This window comes from Seriola aureovittata, chromosome 19, assembly GCF_021018895.1.
Source record: "Seriola aureovittata isolate HTS-2021-v1 ecotype China chromosome 19, ASM2101889v1, whole genome shotgun sequence".
Classification (NCBI taxonomy): domain Eukaryota; kingdom Metazoa; phylum Chordata; class Actinopteri; order Carangiformes; family Carangidae; genus Seriola; species Seriola aureovittata.
Genome location: NC_079382.1, coordinates 23,400,001 through 23,417,274, shown reverse-complemented (window position 1 = coordinate 23,417,274; position 17,274 = coordinate 23,400,001). Strand labels below are relative to the sequence as shown.

The following is a 17,274-nucleotide window of genomic DNA, read 5'->3' as shown; positions in this document are numbered from 1 at the left end:
CGTTTTTTCATGTTTTTATGCCTTATTATAGTATGACGTTTTTTTGATGTTTTTATGCCTATTATACTATGACGTTTTTTGACATTTTATGCCTTATTATAGTATGACGTTTTTTGACGTTTTTATGCCTATTATACTATGACGTTTTTTGACATTTTTAAGCCTTATTATACTATGACGTTTTTTGACGTTTTTTCATGTTTTCATGCCTTATTATAGTATGACGTTTTTCCATGTTTTTATGCCTTACTATACTATGACGTTTTTTCATGTTTTTTATGCCTTATTATACTATGACGTTTTTTCATGTTTTTATGCCTTATTATAGTATGACGTTTTTTCATGTTTTTATGCCTTACTATACTATGACATTTTATGCCTTACTATACTATGACGTTTTTTTGATGTTTTTATGCCTTATTATACTATGACTTTTTTTCATGTTTTTATACCTTACTATACTATGAAATTTTATGCTTTGTTATACTATGACGTTTTTTCATGTTTTTATGCCTTATTATAGTATGACGTTTTTTCATGTTTTTATGCCTTACTATACTATGACATTTTATGCCTTACTATACTATGACGTTTTTTTGATGTTTTTATGCCTTATTATACTATGACTTTTTTTCATGTTTTTATGCCTTACTATACTATGAAATTTTATGCTTTGTTATATTATGACGTTTTTTCATGTCTTTATGCCTCACTATACTATGACGTTTTTATTACATTTTTATGCCTTATTATAGTATGACGTTTTTTCATGTTTTCATGCCTTATTATACTATGACGTTTTTCCATGTTTTTATGCCCTATTATACTATGACGTTTTTTGACGTTTTTATGCCTTATTAAACTATGACGTTTTTTCATGTTTTTATGCCTTACTATACTATGACGTTTTTTTACGTTTTCATGCCTTATTATAGTATGACGTTTTTTCATGTTTTTATGCCTCACTATACTATGACGTTTTTATTACATTTTTATGCCTTATTATAGTATGATGTTTTTTCATGTTTTCATGCCTTATTATACATGACATTTTATGCTTTATTATACTATGACGTTTTTTCATGTTTTTATGCCTTATTATACGATGACGTTTTTTCATGTTTTTATGCCTTATTATACTATGACGTTTTTTGACGTTTTTATGCCTTATTATACTATGACATTTTTTCATGTTTTCATGCCTTATTATACTATGATGTTTTACGCCTTGTTATACTATGACGTTTTTTCATGTTTTCATGCCTTATTATACTATGACGTTTTACGCCTTGTTATACTATGACGTTTTTTCATGTTTTTATACCTTATTATACTATGACGTTTTTTGACGTTTTTATGCCTTATTATACTATGATGTTTTTTCATGTTTTTATGCCTTATTATACTATGACGTTTTTTCATGTTTTCATGCCTGATTATACTATGACGTTTTTATGCCTTATTATACTATGACGTTTTTTGACGTTTTTATGCCTTATTATACTATGACGTTTTTTCATGTTTTCATGCCTTATTATACTATGATGTTTTATGACGTTTTTATGCCTTATTATAGTATGATGTTTTATGACGTTTTTATGCCTTACTATACTATTATGTTTTACATCTAGATATACTATGAAGTTTTTTCATGTTTTTATGCCTTATTATACTATGACGTTTTACGCCTTGTTATACTATGACGTTTTTTCATGTTTTTATACCTTATTATACTATGACGTTTTTTCATGTTTTTATGCCTTATTATACTATGACGTTTTTTCATGTTTTTATGCCTCACTATACTATGACGTTTTATGCCTCACTATACTATGACGTTTTATGCCTTACTATACTATGACGTTTTTCCATGTTTTTATGCCTCACTATACTATGACGTTTTTATTACATTTTTATGCCTTATTATAGTATGACGTTTTTTCATGTTTTCATGCCTTATTATACATGACATTTTATGCTTTATTATACTATGACGTTTTTTCACGTTTTTATGCCTTATTATACGATGACGTTTTTTCATGTTTTTATGCCTTATTATACTATGATGTTTTTTGACGTTTTTATGCCTTATTATACTATGACGTTTTTTCATGTTTTCATGCCTTATTATACTATGACGTTTTTTGACGTTTTTATGCCTTATTATACTATGATGTTTTACGCCTTGTTATACTATGACGTTTTTTCATGTTTTCATGCCTTATTATACTATGACGTTTTACGCCTTGTTATACTATGACGTTTTTTCATGTTTTTATACCTTATTATACTATGACGTTTTTTGACGTTTTTATGCCTTATTATACTATGACGTTTTTTCATGTTTTTATGCCTCATTATAGTATGACTTTTTTTCATGTTTTTATGCCTTACTATACTATGACATTTTATGCCTTACTATACTATGACGTTTTTTTGATGTTTTTATACTTTATTATACTATGACGTTTTTTGACATTTTTATGCCTTATTATACTATGACGTTTTTTCATGTTTTTATGCCTTATTATACTATGACGTTTTTTCATGTTTTTAAGCTTCATTATACTATGACGTTTTTTGACGTTTTTATGCTTTATTATACTATGACGTTTCTTCATGTTTTTATGCCTTATTATACTATGACGTTTTTTCATGTTTTCATGCCTTATTATACTATGACGTTTTTTGACGTTTTTATGCCTTATTATACTATGATGTTTTACGCCTTGTTATACTATGACGTTTTTTCATGTTTTCATGCCTTATTATACTATGACGTTTTACGCCTTGTTATACTATGACGTTTTTTCATGTTTTTATACCTTATTATACTATGACGTTTTTTGACGTTTTTATGCCTTATTATACTATGACGTTTTTTCATGTTTTTATGCCTCATTATAGTATGACTTTTTTTCATGTTTTTATGCCTTACTATACTATGACATTTTATGCCTTACTATACTATGACGTTTTTTTGATGTTTTTATACTTTATTATACTATGACGTTTTTTGACATTTTTATGCCTTATTATACTATGACGTTTTTTCATGTTTTTATGCCTTATTATACTATGACGTTTTTTCATGTTTTTAAGCTTCATTATACTATGACGTTTTTTGACGTTTTTATGCTTTATTATACTATGACATTTTTTCATGTTTTTATGCCTTACTATACTATGACCTTTTTTGACACTTTTATGCCTTACTATACTATGACGTTTTTTCATGTTTTTATGCCTTACTATACTATGACTTTTTTCATGTTTTTATGCCTTACTATACTATGACATTTTATGCCTTACTATACTATGACGTTTTTTTGATGTTTTTATGCCTTATTATACTATGACTTTTTTTCATGTTTTTATGCCTTACTATACTATGAAATTTTATGCTTTGTCATACTATGACGTTTTTTCATGTTTTTATGCCTTATTATACTATGACTTTTTTTGACATTTTTATGCTTTATTATACTATGACTTTTTTTCATCTTTTTATGCCTTACTATACTATGACATTTTATGCTTTGTTATACTATGACGTTTTTTCATGTTTTTATATCTTATTATAATATTACGTTTTTTGACGTTTTTATGCCTTATTATACTATGACTTTTTTTGATGTTTTTATGCCTTACTATACTATGACATTTTATGCTCTTTTATACTATGACGTTTTTTCATGTTTTTATGCCTTATTATACTATGACGTTTTTTCATGTTTTTATGCCTTACTATACTATGACATTTTATACCTTACTATAGTATGACGTTTTTTTGATGTTTTTATGCCTTATTATACTATGACTTTTTTTCATGTTTTTATGCCTTATTATATTATGACTTTTTTTCATGTTTTTATGCCTTATTAACTATGACGTTTTTTCATGTTTTTATGCCTTACTATACTATGACATTTTATACCTTACTATACTATGACGTTTTTTTGATGTTTTTATGCCTTATTATACTATGACGTTTTTTCATGTTTTTATGCCTTATTATACTATGACGTTTTTTGACGTTTTTATGCCTTATTATACTATGACGTTTTTTGACGTTTTTTCATGTTTTTATGCCTTATTAAACTATGACGTTTTTCCATGTTTTTATGCCTTACTATACTATGACATTTTATGCTTTATTATACTATGACGTTTTTTCATGTTTTTATGCCTTATTATACTATGACGTTTTTTGACGTTTTTATGCCTTATTAAACTATGACGTTTTTTCATGTTTTTATGCCTTACTATACTATGACGTTTTTTTACGTTTTCATGCCTTATTATAGTATGACGTTTTTTCATGTTTTTATGCCTTACTATACTATGACGTTTTTTCATGTTTTTATGCCTCACTATACTATGACGTTTTTATTACATTTTTATGCCTTATTATAGTATGATGTTTTATGACGTTTTTTCATGTTTTCATGCCTTATTATACATGACATTTTATGCTTTATTATACTATGACGTTTTTTCATGTTTTTATGCCTTATTATACGATGACGTTTTTTCATGTTTTTATGCCTTATTATACTATGACGTTTTTTGACGTTTTTATGCCTTATTATACTATGACGTTTTTTCATGTTTTCATGCCTTATTATACTATGATGTTTTACGCCTTGTTATACTATGACGTTTTTTCATGTTTTCATGCCTTATTATACTATGACGTTTTACGCCTTGTTATACTATGACGTTTTTTCATGTTTTTATACCTTATTATACTATGACGTTTTTTGACGTTTTTATGCCTTATTATACTATGATGTTTTTTCATGTTTTTATGCCTTATTATACTATGACGTTTTTTCATGTTTTCATGCCTGATTATACTATGACGTTTTTATGCCTTATTATACTATGACGTTTTTTCATGTTTTCATGCCTTATTATACTATGATGTTTTATGACGTTTTTATGCCTTATTATAGTATGATGTTTTATGACGTTTTTATGCCTTACTATACTATTATGTTTTACATCTAGATATACTATGAAGTTTTTTCATGTTTTTATGCCTTATTATACTATGACGTTTTACGCCTTGTTATACTATGACGTTTTTTCATGTTTTTATACCTTATTATACTATGACGTTTTTATTACATTTTTATGCCTTATTATAGTATGACGTTTTTTCATGTTTTTATGCCTTATTATACTATGACGTTTTTTCATGTTTTTATGCCTTATTATACTATGACGTTTTTTGACGTTTTTATGCCTTATTATACTATGAAGTTTTTTCATGTTTTCATGCCTTATTATACTATGACGTTTTTTGACGTTTTTATGCCTTATTATACTATGACGTTTTTTGACGTTTTTATGCCTTATTATACTATGAAGTTTTTTCATGTTTTCATGCCTTATTATACTATGACGTTTTTTGACGTTTTTATGCCTTATTATAGTATGACGTTTTTTCATGTTTTCATGCCTTATTATACATGACATTTTATGCTTTATTATACTATGACGTCTTTTCATGTTTTTATGCCTTATTATACTATGACGTTTTTTCATGTTTTTATGCCTTATTATACTATGACGTTTTTTGACGTTTTTATGCCTTATTATACTATGAAGTTTTTTCATGTTTTCATGCCTTATTATACTATGACGTTTTTTGACGTTTTTATGCCTTATTATAGTATGACGTTTTTTCATGTTTTCATGCCTTATTATACTATGACGTTTTTTCATGTTTTTATGCCTTATTATACTATGACGTTTTTTGACGTTTTTATGCCTTATTATAGTATGACGTTTTTTCATGTTTTTATGCCTTACTATACTATGACGTTTTTTTACGTTTTCATGCCTTATTATAGTATGACGTTTTTTCATGTTTTTATGCCTTATTATACTATGACGTTTTTCCATGTTTTTATGCCTCACTATACTATGACGTTTTTATTACATTTTTATGCCTTATTATAGTATGACGTTTTTTCATGTTTTCATGCCTTATTATACATGACATTTTATGCTTTATTATACTATGACGTTTTTTCACGTTTTTATGCCTTATTATACGATGACGTTTTTTCATGTTTTTATGCCTTATTATACTATGACGTTTTTTGACGTTTTTATGCCTTATTATACTATGACGTTTTTTCATGTTTTCATGCCTTATTATACTATGACGTTTTTTTGATGTTTTTATGCCTTATTATACTATGATGTTTTACGCCTTGTTATACTATGACGTTTTTTCATGTTTTCATGCCTTATTATACTATGACGTTTTACGCCTTGTTATACTATGACGTTTTTTCATGTTTTTATACCTTATTATACTATGACGTTTTTTGACGTTTTTATGCCTCATTATAGTATGACTTTTTTTCATGTTTTTATGCCTTACTATACTATGACATTTTATGCCTTACTATACTATGACGTTTTTTTGATGTTTTTATACTTTATTATACTATGACGTTTTTTGACATTTTTATGCCTTATTATACTATGACATTTTTTCATGTTTTTATGCTTTATTATACTATGACGTTTTTTCATGTTTTTAAGCTTCATTATACTATGACGTTTTTTGACGTTTTTATGCTTTATTATACTATGACGTTTCTTCATGTTTTTATGCCTTATTATACTATGACGTTTTTTCATGTTTTTATGCCTTACTATACTATGACCTTTTTTGACACTTTTATGCCTTACTATACTATGACGTTTTTTCATGTTTTTATGCCTTACTATACTATGACTTTTTTCATGTTTTTATGCCTTACTATACTATGACATTTTATGCCTTACTATACTATGACGTTTTTTTGATGTTTTTATGCCTTATTACACTATGACTTTTTTTCATGTTTTTATGCCTTACTATACTATGAAATTTTATGCTTTGTCATACTATGACGTTTTTTCATGTTTTTATGCCTTATTATACTATGACTTTTTTTGACATTTTTATGCCTTATTATACTATGACGTTTTTTCATGTTTTTATGCCTTACTATACTATGACATTTTATGCCTTACTATACTATGACGTTTTTTTTGATGTTTTTATGCTTTATTATACTATGACTTTTTTTCATCTTTTTATGCCTTACTATACTATGACATTTTATGCTTTGTTATACTATGACGTTTTTTCATGTTTTTGTCTTATTATAATATTACGTTTTTTGACGTTTTTATGCCTTATTATACTATGACTTTTTTTGATGTTTTTATGCCTTACTATACTATGACATTATATGCTCTTTTATACTATGACGTTTTTTCATGTTTTTATGCCTTATTATACTATGACGTTTTTTCATGTTTTTATGCCTTACTATACTATGACATTTTATACCTTACTATAGTATGACGTTTTTTTGATGTTTTTATGCCTTATTATACTATGACTTTTTTTCATGTTTTTATGCCTTATTATATTATGACTTTTTTTCATGTTTTTATGCCTTATTATACTATGACGTTTTTTCATGTTTTTATGCCTTACTATACTATGACATTTTATACCTTACTATACTATGACGTTTTTTTGATGTTTTTATGCCTTATTATACTATGACTTTTTTTCATGTTTTTATGCCTTATTATACTATGACTTTTTTTCATGTTTTTATGCCTTATTATACTATGACGTTTTTTGACGTTTTTATGCCTTATTATACTATGACTTTTTTTCATGTTTTTATGCCTTATTATACTATGACGTTTTTTGGCATTTTTATGCCTTATTATACTATGACGTTTTTTCATGTTTTTATGCCTTATTATACTATGACGTTTTTTGACGTTTTTATGCCTTATTATACTATGACGTTTTTTCATGTTTTTATGCCTTATTAAACTATGACGTTTTTCCATGTTTTTATGCCTTACTATACTATGACGTTTTTTTACGTTTTTATGCCTTATTATACTATGACGTTTTTTCATGTTTTTATGCCTTATTATACTATGACGTTTTTTGACGTTTTTATGCCTTATTATACTATGACGTTTTTTCATGTTTTTATGCCTTACTATACTATGACGTTTTTTGACGTTTTTATGCCTTATTAAACTATGACGTTTTTTCATGTTTTTATGCCTTACTATACTATGACGTTTTTCCATGTTTTTATGCCTCACTATACTATGACGTTTTTATTACATTTTTATGCCTTATTATAGTATGACGTTTTTTCATGTTTTCATGCCTTATTATACATGACATTTTATGCTTTATTATACTATGACGTTTTTTCATGTTTTTATGCCTTATTATACGATGACGTTTTTTCATGTTTTTATGCCTTATTATACTATGACGTTTTTTGACGTTTTTATGCCTTATTATACTATGACGTTTTTTCATGTTTTCATGCCTTATTATACTATGACGTTTTTTGACGTTTTTATGCCTTATTATACTATGACGTTTTTTCATGTTTTCATGCCTTATTATACATGACATTTTATGCTTTATTATACTATGACGTTTTTTCATGTTTTTATGCCTTATTATACGATGACGTTTTTTCATGTTTTTATGCCTTATTATACTATGACGTTTTTTGACGTTTTTATGCCTTATTATACTATGACGTTTTTTCATGTTTTCATGCCTTATTATACTATGACGTTTTTTGACGTTTTTATGCCTTATTATACTATGACGTTTTTTCATGTTTTCATGCCTTATTATACTATGATGTTTTACGCCTTGTTATACTATGACGTTTTTTCATGTTTTCATGCCTTATTATACTATGACGTTTTACGCCTTGTTATACTATGACGTTTTTTCATGTTTTTATACCTTATTATACTATGACGTTTTTTGACGTTTTTATGCCTTATTATACTATGACGTTTTTTCATGTTTTCATGCCTGATTATACTATGACGTTTTTTGACGTTTTTATGCCTTATTATACTATGACGTTTTTTGACGTTTTTATGCCTTATTATACTATGACGTTTTTTCACGTTTTCATGCCTGATTATACTATGACGTTTTTTGACGTTTTTATGCCTTATTATACTATGATGTTTTATGACGTTTTTATGCCTTATTATACTATGACGTTTTTTCATGTTTTCATGCCTGATTATACTATGACGTTTTTTGACGTTTTTATGCCTTATTATACTATGACGTTTTTTGACGTTTTTATGCCTTATTATACTATGACGTTTTTTCATGTTTTCATGCCTGATTATACTATGACGTTTTTTGACGTTTTTATGCCTTATTATACTATGACGTTTTTTGACGTTTTTATGCCTTATTATAGTATGATGTTTTATGACGTTTTTATGCCTTACTATACTATTATGTTTTACATCTAGATATACTATGAAGTTTTTTCATGTTTTTATGCCTTATTATACTATGACGTTTTACGCCTTGTTATACTATGACATTTTTTCATGTTTTTATACCTTATTATACTATGACGTTTTTTGACGTTTTTATGCCTTATTATACTATGACGTTTTTTCATGTTTTTATGCCTTATTATACTATGACGTTTTTTCATGTTTTCATGCCTTATTATACAATGACATTCTATTCTTTTTCATACTATGACGTTTTTTGACGTTTTTATGCCTTATTATACTATGACGTTTTTTCATGTTTTTATGCCTTATTATACTATGACGTTTTACGCCTTGTTATACTATGACGTTTTTTCATGTTTTTATGCCTTATTATACTATGACGTTTTTTGACGTTTTTATGCCTTATTATACTATGACGTTTTTTCATGTTTTTATACCTTATTAAACTATGACGTTTTTTGACGTTTTTATGCCTTATTATACTATGAAGTTTTTTCATGTTTTTATGCCTAATTATACTATGATATTTTTTCATGTTTTTATGCCTTACTATACTATGACATTTTATGCCTTTGTACACTATAAAGTTTTAAACCTTATTATACTATGGGTTTTTTTGGGGGGTTTTTTTGCCTTACTATAGTATGAAAATTTAAGCCTTATTATATTCTGACATTTTTTTTTTTTTTTAATATATTTTTTTGGGCTTTTTGTGCCTTTATTGATAGAGCAGTGGATAGAGACAGGAAATGGGGAGGCAGAGAGAGGGGGAATGACATGAAGGAAAAGCCTTGTCTGATGCGGGACTCGAACTTGGGCCAACTGCAGCGATGATCTCAATCTCTGTTCATGGGGCGGATGCTCAACCAACTGAGCTATACGACGCCCCTATTCTGATGTCTATTGATATTTTTATGCCTTACTATACCATGACGTTTTTATGCCTTATTATACTATTATGTTTTACATCTAGATATACTATGACGTAATTTCATGTTTTTATGCCTTATCATACTATGACGTTTTTTGACGTTTTTATGCCTTATTATACTATGACGTTTTTTCATGTTTTTATGCCTTACTATACCATGACGTTTTGAATTTTCTTAAGCCTTACTATACTATAACATTATACGCCTTATTATACTATGACGTTTTTTCATGTTTTTATGCCTTATTATACTATGACGTTTTTTTCATGTTTTCATGCCTTATTATACTATGACGTTTTTTGACGTTTTTATGCCTTAGTATACTATAACGTTTTAAACCTTATTATACTATGGGGTTTTTTTTGCCTTACTATAGTATGACAATTTAAGACTTATCATACTATGACATTTTTTCATGTTTTTATGCCTTATTATATTATGACTTTTTTTGATGTTTTTATGCCTTATTATACCATGACATTTTATGCCTTAGTATACTATAACGTTTTAAACCTTATTATACTATGGGGTTTTTTCATGTTTTTATGCCTTACTATACTATGACATTTTCTTCCTTATTATACAATGACATTCTATTCTTTTTCATACTATGACGTTATTGACGTTTTATGCATTACTATAATAAGGACACATACAAACATACTCAAGCATACACGTACCTTTTATACAGTTGTGGAAGTATGTACGTACTGTATGTGTGACAAGATGAAATTCCCCAACCACCATTTCTGAAAAACATTAATAATCAATCAATGGAGACGACACAGTTAAAAACATAGATCATTTATTAAAAGAACACATGCTGCTACAGTTGTTGGTAAAAACAGCTGCGGTAAGAGCACTGATACTGTAACAGTAGGAGAGTTACAACAGTAATATGGGGGGGGGGGGTGTCACATCTTCTCCTATTATAGATCTCCACAGGAATACAAAACCACACTGTATCCTCACACAGGGAACGGACTCAATACAGCGCTCAATAAAAATAATACTAATGATATTAGTGTGTGTGTGTAGGTCAGCTCCTCAGGGCTCTGTCAGTCTGAGCTCTGCTGGCTGAATACTGTGACAGTGGTTGAGGGTTTGATTCCCTCAGAGCGACACACACAAACAGAGGTCGACTGTCCCTTTGTTCCTCTCAGCACAGAGCGAATCTGTCTGCTGGTTAAAGTCCGTTACACAAACAGGAAAAGAAGGAGGGAAACACAACGACATCTGATGTCACAGAAACATGACAACAGAGGAAGAGAGTGAGTGTGACTGACTCCTTTAACAAAATGCTGTATCTTTGTTCAGTGGTAAATACGACTGCGACAACACGGTCAACTCCTCCAGACGACACAGTCACGTTATATAAACACCAGTCTGATTAAAGCAACTCTGCTGAGGCACTGGAAGCTTCACATGGACACAAATTCATATCCATCAATTCTTAGTTCTGATATTCTTCAGATATGTTGCTGTGAATTTGGTTCAGCTTCTGCGGAAAAAAATACATTTACTATTTTGTCAATAAAATGTTGTAAGTTTTTTTTGTCCAGCAAAAAAAATTTTTTTTTTCAATTTTGTCAAAATATGCAACAGGGCACTTTTGTATTTCACTGATTAACGACCCTCATTGGTCATATAGTTTGTTTAGGATAAAGAGGACACTTCATTAATTTAATTACATTTTCTGCGGCACTTTGTGTCGTTAAATTTGTGTCCAGTTCAAGTTGCTGTAACAGTTTTGATTTTACAACAGACTGAGTTCAGGACGAAGGTGAAAGTGAGAAACGTGGTTCAGCACTTTGGAAACAAAGGCCTTTAAAAAAAAAAAAACACCTGCTACAGATAAAAGGTGTTTCTTTTCTTTTTTGACAAATGCTTCTGATTCAAAATCATATGTTACAATCAATGAATCAAACACAAACGTTCTGCTATAACAGATCTGAACTGTGACGGAGTATCAAGGCCAGGCCAAAGCCATTTTCTCTCGAAATGTTTGATTCTTGTAACATTACAACTTTCTTCTTGTAATATTATGTCTTTTTTCCTCAACACGGCCCTGATACTGCGTCGTAGAAAACACAAACTACAAAGATAAAAAAAAGAAAGAAAAAAAAGAAAACATTCAATAAGATAAACTGTCAATCACAAACAGTTGCTACATCGCGTGTCACTGTCACAGGTTGATGGTTGTGTCATCTGTGACATCACACTGAGCAGTCAGGTAGTTTGTCACTGTTGTTGGGTAAAAACCCAGATTTCAGTCTTCGTGGTCGTTTGTGTGTCCAGAGATATGAGTGATCTTTAGGCCCTTGCTAACTGTTGAATCTCAACTTGGTTCATTCCAAAAATACAGTCAGAAAATAAGAGTTTTCATTTCTGAAAAATGTTCTCCAGGGTCTGTTGCTGCTATGAAAACGCTTCATGTTTGTCCACGACCCCGTGAGCGAAGCAGCGTTGTGCTTTTGTCTTTTTGAAATGCTAACAGACATGAAGCCTTTAAAAGTATCAACACATGACTCCCAGTACAAATATGAAGGTATTGAGCTGGTTGGTTGGTTGGTCCAGAGTCGGAGATGTGACGGTCAGATCTCTGTGCTCTGGGCTGTGCTCTGGGCCACTGCCGGCCCAACGTCAGAAACATGTAAAAATATTCTGCTTTGTGTCACAGCACCTTGGATCAGTGGTGATGGCTCAGGCTGATCTACAGAGAGGAGCTACTGAGGATGTCCTGGTCGTTTCTAAATGACCAAGACGTTTTATTTCTGACTGAGCCACTAACGCCTTCCACCGTCGCTCCGGCTGTGGAAGACCAGGATTTCACTGTTCTCCAACACAGCGTGTGCATAGCTTGTTGTTGAACCAAAAAGCTAAGAGAAAATGTTGGTAGACTTCAGTTTCACTTTGTTCTGTGAGCGAGAAGACAGAGAGACACATTCAAAGACAAGTGATAAGACTCCTGAACCTCCTGCTGTTTGTGTGAAACCATCAGAGCTGCAGTTAAAGCTGCAGCAGGCAGGGTTTATAGAGACAGAGCTGGTTCCCATCAACAAACTTCTGTTTATTTACTAAAATGTATTTAGTAAATCTTTGAGACGAAATAAACATTGTTTTTTTCTCTTGAAATTTGACCTTTTTATTCTTGTAATTATAATAAACTATGTTCTTGAAATATTACAACTTTTTTGTCGTAATTCTACTAGTTTTTCTAGTAATATGTTTTTTTCTCATGACTTTTTTTCGTTATTTTATGACTTTTTCTTGTAATATTAAATTTTTTAATCATAATATTATGACTTTATTCTCACAATGTCAGATTTCTTTTCTCCCTCAATGTGGCGCTGATACTCTGTGAGACGGGAGTTGCTCAGACTCAGCTGTGGAGGACAGTTCTCAGACTGGAGGCGTGAGCCACAGTTCACTCTGTGGATGGAACAAACATGAATAAATATAGAAACATATAAACTGTGACTGTGTTGATCTCAGGTTTGTGTGATAAGAACTGTTCATCTCTGGCTTTGATATGTGATACTCTAGTATTTACATGTGTGTTCTGTCATTCACGTCTGAATGGTTAAAATCATCTGTGACACGTGAGGTTTCAAGCTTCTGAGTTGTGATTCGTCGAAGGCCTCAACAGGAGAATCCAAAGACCAGACCGGTTTGAACTGGATTTGGTTCGTGAGACAGTGAATACAGAAGTGAGCCGACTCACTTCATCGAGCTGCTCTGAGAACGTTTGTCTCCTGAACTGAAAACATGATTCACAGATTAAAAACTTTGACCTCTGTGACGTTTGAGGAGCAGAGACGATTTACACCCTCGTGCTGCAGATTTACCGCCGTGTCCTTTGTCTCTGAATCACAGTTCGGTTTCTTAGTTTTAAAACCTTCATCACACAGATGAAAACATGAGGATCCCGACCCGTCTGTCCTCACTGAGGCTGTCCTGGCTCAGTCAGCTGAACCAGGACCAGCTGAACCTGGACCAGCTGAGCCAGGACCAGCTGAGCCAGGACCAGCTGAACCTGGACCAGCTGAACCTGGACCAGCTGAGCCAGGACCAGCTGAGCCTGGACCAGCTGAACCTGGACCAGCTGAACCTGGACCAGCTGAGCCAGGACCAGCTGAGCCAGGACCAGCTGAACCTGGACCAGCTGAACCTGGACCAGCTGAACCAGGACCAGCTGAACCAGGACCAGCTGTTGTGGTGGCAACATGTCGGTTGATTGGCATAAAAACAGGAATTGTTGAATAGAATTTATGAATGAACGATTAATCCATTCAAAAAAGGATTTACAAAAACAGAATAAACCATTTAGAAATACTTTATTTAATGAATGAATAAATAATAGAATTTGAAAAAGCATTTTAAAAATGGGAAAACAAACCTGGATTCCCTCTCAAATCCGTTTCCTTTCTGAATGAAAGAATAAACGTTAATTTAGTGTTTAGTAGTGAGTTTTTGTAAATCTGTGTTTAGTGATGGATTAATCGTTCATTAAAAACTCTTTTTACAATTCTTTCTTTTTAAAATTTGACGGGACGTCCCCGCTGCTCCGTACTCAGCTGACGCCTCCTACATTAGACAGAACTGTGCCGTGGTTGAGTCTGTATCCTTCTTATCTGTATCGGGCTGAGAGCGGGAAAGGTCCGGATCACCTGTTGAGGTGTAACAACGTGGGTGGAGTCATGTTTAACACAGACGTCAGAGTGATTACTTCAGCTGCAGCTCGTCCTCCCACAGATGACAACAGGAAGCTGTCGGTTCAATAAAGAACCGTGTGGCCTGTGAACGTTTAAAACTGTTCGACCTGCTCGTTCTTCTTCTGACGGATCATCAGCTGCTGTGAATCACCGCCTGGAAAAACACCACAGAACAAGAACGTCTGGGTCCAAGACTCGTCAGCTGTTAGGGTCGAGTTTCAATGTGTCAGCCGGAAGTCCAGAGAGAGGGATGGAAACAGAGCTGTGGTTCTGTATGAGAGAGAGAGGGAGGGAGGGAGAGGGAGAGAGAGAGAGAGAGAGAGAGAGAGAGAGAGGGAGGGAGGGAGAGAGAGAGAGAGAGGGGAGGGAGGGAGAGGAGAGAGAGGGAGAGAGGGAGAGGGAGAGAGAGAGAGGAGGGAGGGAGGGAGAGAGAGAGAGAGGGAGGGAGGGAGGGAGAGATAGAGAGAGAGGGAGGAGGGAGAGAGAGGGGGGGGGAGGGAGAGAGAGAGAGAGAGAGGGAGGGAGGGAGGTAGGGAGAGAGAGATAGAGAGAGAGGGGGAGGGAGAGAGAGAGAGGGAGAGAGGGAGGAGGGAGGGAGAGGGAGAGGAGAGAGAGAGAGAGAGAGAGAGAGGGAGGGAGTGAGAGAAAGAGAGGGAGAGAGGGAGGGAGGGAGAGAGAGAGAGGGAGGGAGGGAGGGAGAGAGAGAGAGAGAGAGAGAGAGGGAGGGAGAGAGAGAAAGAGGGAGGGAGGGAGAGAGAGAGGTTTGCCGCAGTGCTCCACTGATCGTTCTCTGATCTCCTGCAGTGACTCCTCTCCTCACCTCCTCCTGAACTCGAGGGGTGGGGGGGGGGGGGGGTGGGGGGGGGGGGGGGGGGGGGGGGGGGGGGTCTGAGACTCCTGTTCCTGGTCACATGTTGTCAGGACACGACGACTCTTAGACTCTCAGATTCTTTTGTTGTGAAATGAGAAACAAACAGCTCCTCTCCTGAACTCCTGCTCCTCAGAGCGTGAGGAGTTTCAGCTGCAGGACTGAAGTGTGTGAGGGTGAAAACAGAAGGTGTGATGACGTTGTTGCTGCTGAACAGGTAAAAACACCTTCTGAGTCTCACAGACGTTCTTCCTGTTATTTCATTTTTATTTGAGCGTTCAGAGACTCCTCTCCTAAAAGGCAGGTGGCTGTTGGAGACTCTTGGATCGCGGCGGCTGAGACGTCTTGGTGGATGTGGGAGGGGCTGAAGGGGACCGGGGGAGGGGTGAAGGGAGGGGATCAGATGCGGATCTGGTAGCCATCGTTGAGAGTGCTGAGCTCTGGAGGTTTCCTCTCAACCGAGGCCGGTCTGAAAGATAAAAGATAAACACACTGAAAACACACAAGCTCCTTCATGATGACGACTGTCTCCATTAGAACTGATTCTCTTAAAGCTCCTCCAGTGTAAAGGTCTGTGTCCATGTGTAGTGTGATTATAGATCAGCTCTAGCTTCTATATTAATACTGTGAAAGTATCAAAGCCTCAGTCCACAGAGAAATGCACACAGCCTGTATTCAGAAACTGAGCCTTAAAACCAGCCGTCAGGACTTCTGGAACTTTGTGATGTCACAACAAAGCAGTCACCAAGCCCCGCCCACCTGGACCCACCATCCAAACCTTGCAGGATTTGGTTTCTCTCAGTGTTTTTACCTGAAATCTGCTTTATTTTTATTGGATCACTCAGACAACAGTGAGCCAATCAGGAGAGAGGCTCAGAGCCTCCTCTCTTCTGATTGGCTCACCGACCTGTTGTTACTAGAGCTCCAGAGAGAAGCCTGAGAGAGGAGATGTAAAACTACACTGAGATGGTTTTTATATCTTCTGATGGATCAACACTTCAAATAAAACACAGAAGAAGAAGAAACGTGGAGCTTTAAACTCTCACAGCTAAAAACATACGACTCTCTCAAACGATTAGTTCCATTATTGATTAATGTGATCAGTTCCTTCTTGATGGGCAGAGCAGGAGTAGAAACTACAGCCTGTTTGAAATGACTTCATGACGACACCAGATCAGTAGAAACAACGCAGCCATCAAACGCTTCAACATCTCTTCAGTCTGTTTAACTGATCTTATTTAAATACTTTCATTCCAATGAGTTTTTATTGTTTTTAAACATTATTTTAACATCATCTTAATGTTCTGTGTGATTGTACTTCCCTTCCTCTGTAAAACACCAGCTCAGTCACTTCCAGTTGGTTTGTTCATGTTTTAAGGTGGAATTGCTCCGTGTGTCTGCGGCGCCTTAA

General features: G+C 33.1%; 1 protein-coding gene across 1 annotated transcript in view; it reads right to left on the bottom strand.

Annotated features, from left to right (window-relative positions):
- Positions 1-15,855: 15,855 nt before the first annotated feature.
- Positions 15,856-17,274, bottom strand: part of vash2 (vasohibin 2) — a 22,594-nt gene continuing 21,175 nt past the window's right edge. Inside the window, exon 9 of the mRNA XM_056363492.1 lies at positions 15,856-16,332. Within this exon, the coding sequence (XP_056219467.1) occupies positions 16,263-16,332 (70 nt within the window). The 3' untranslated portion in view covers positions 15,856-16,262. The remainder of the gene's footprint in view (positions 16,333-17,274) is intronic.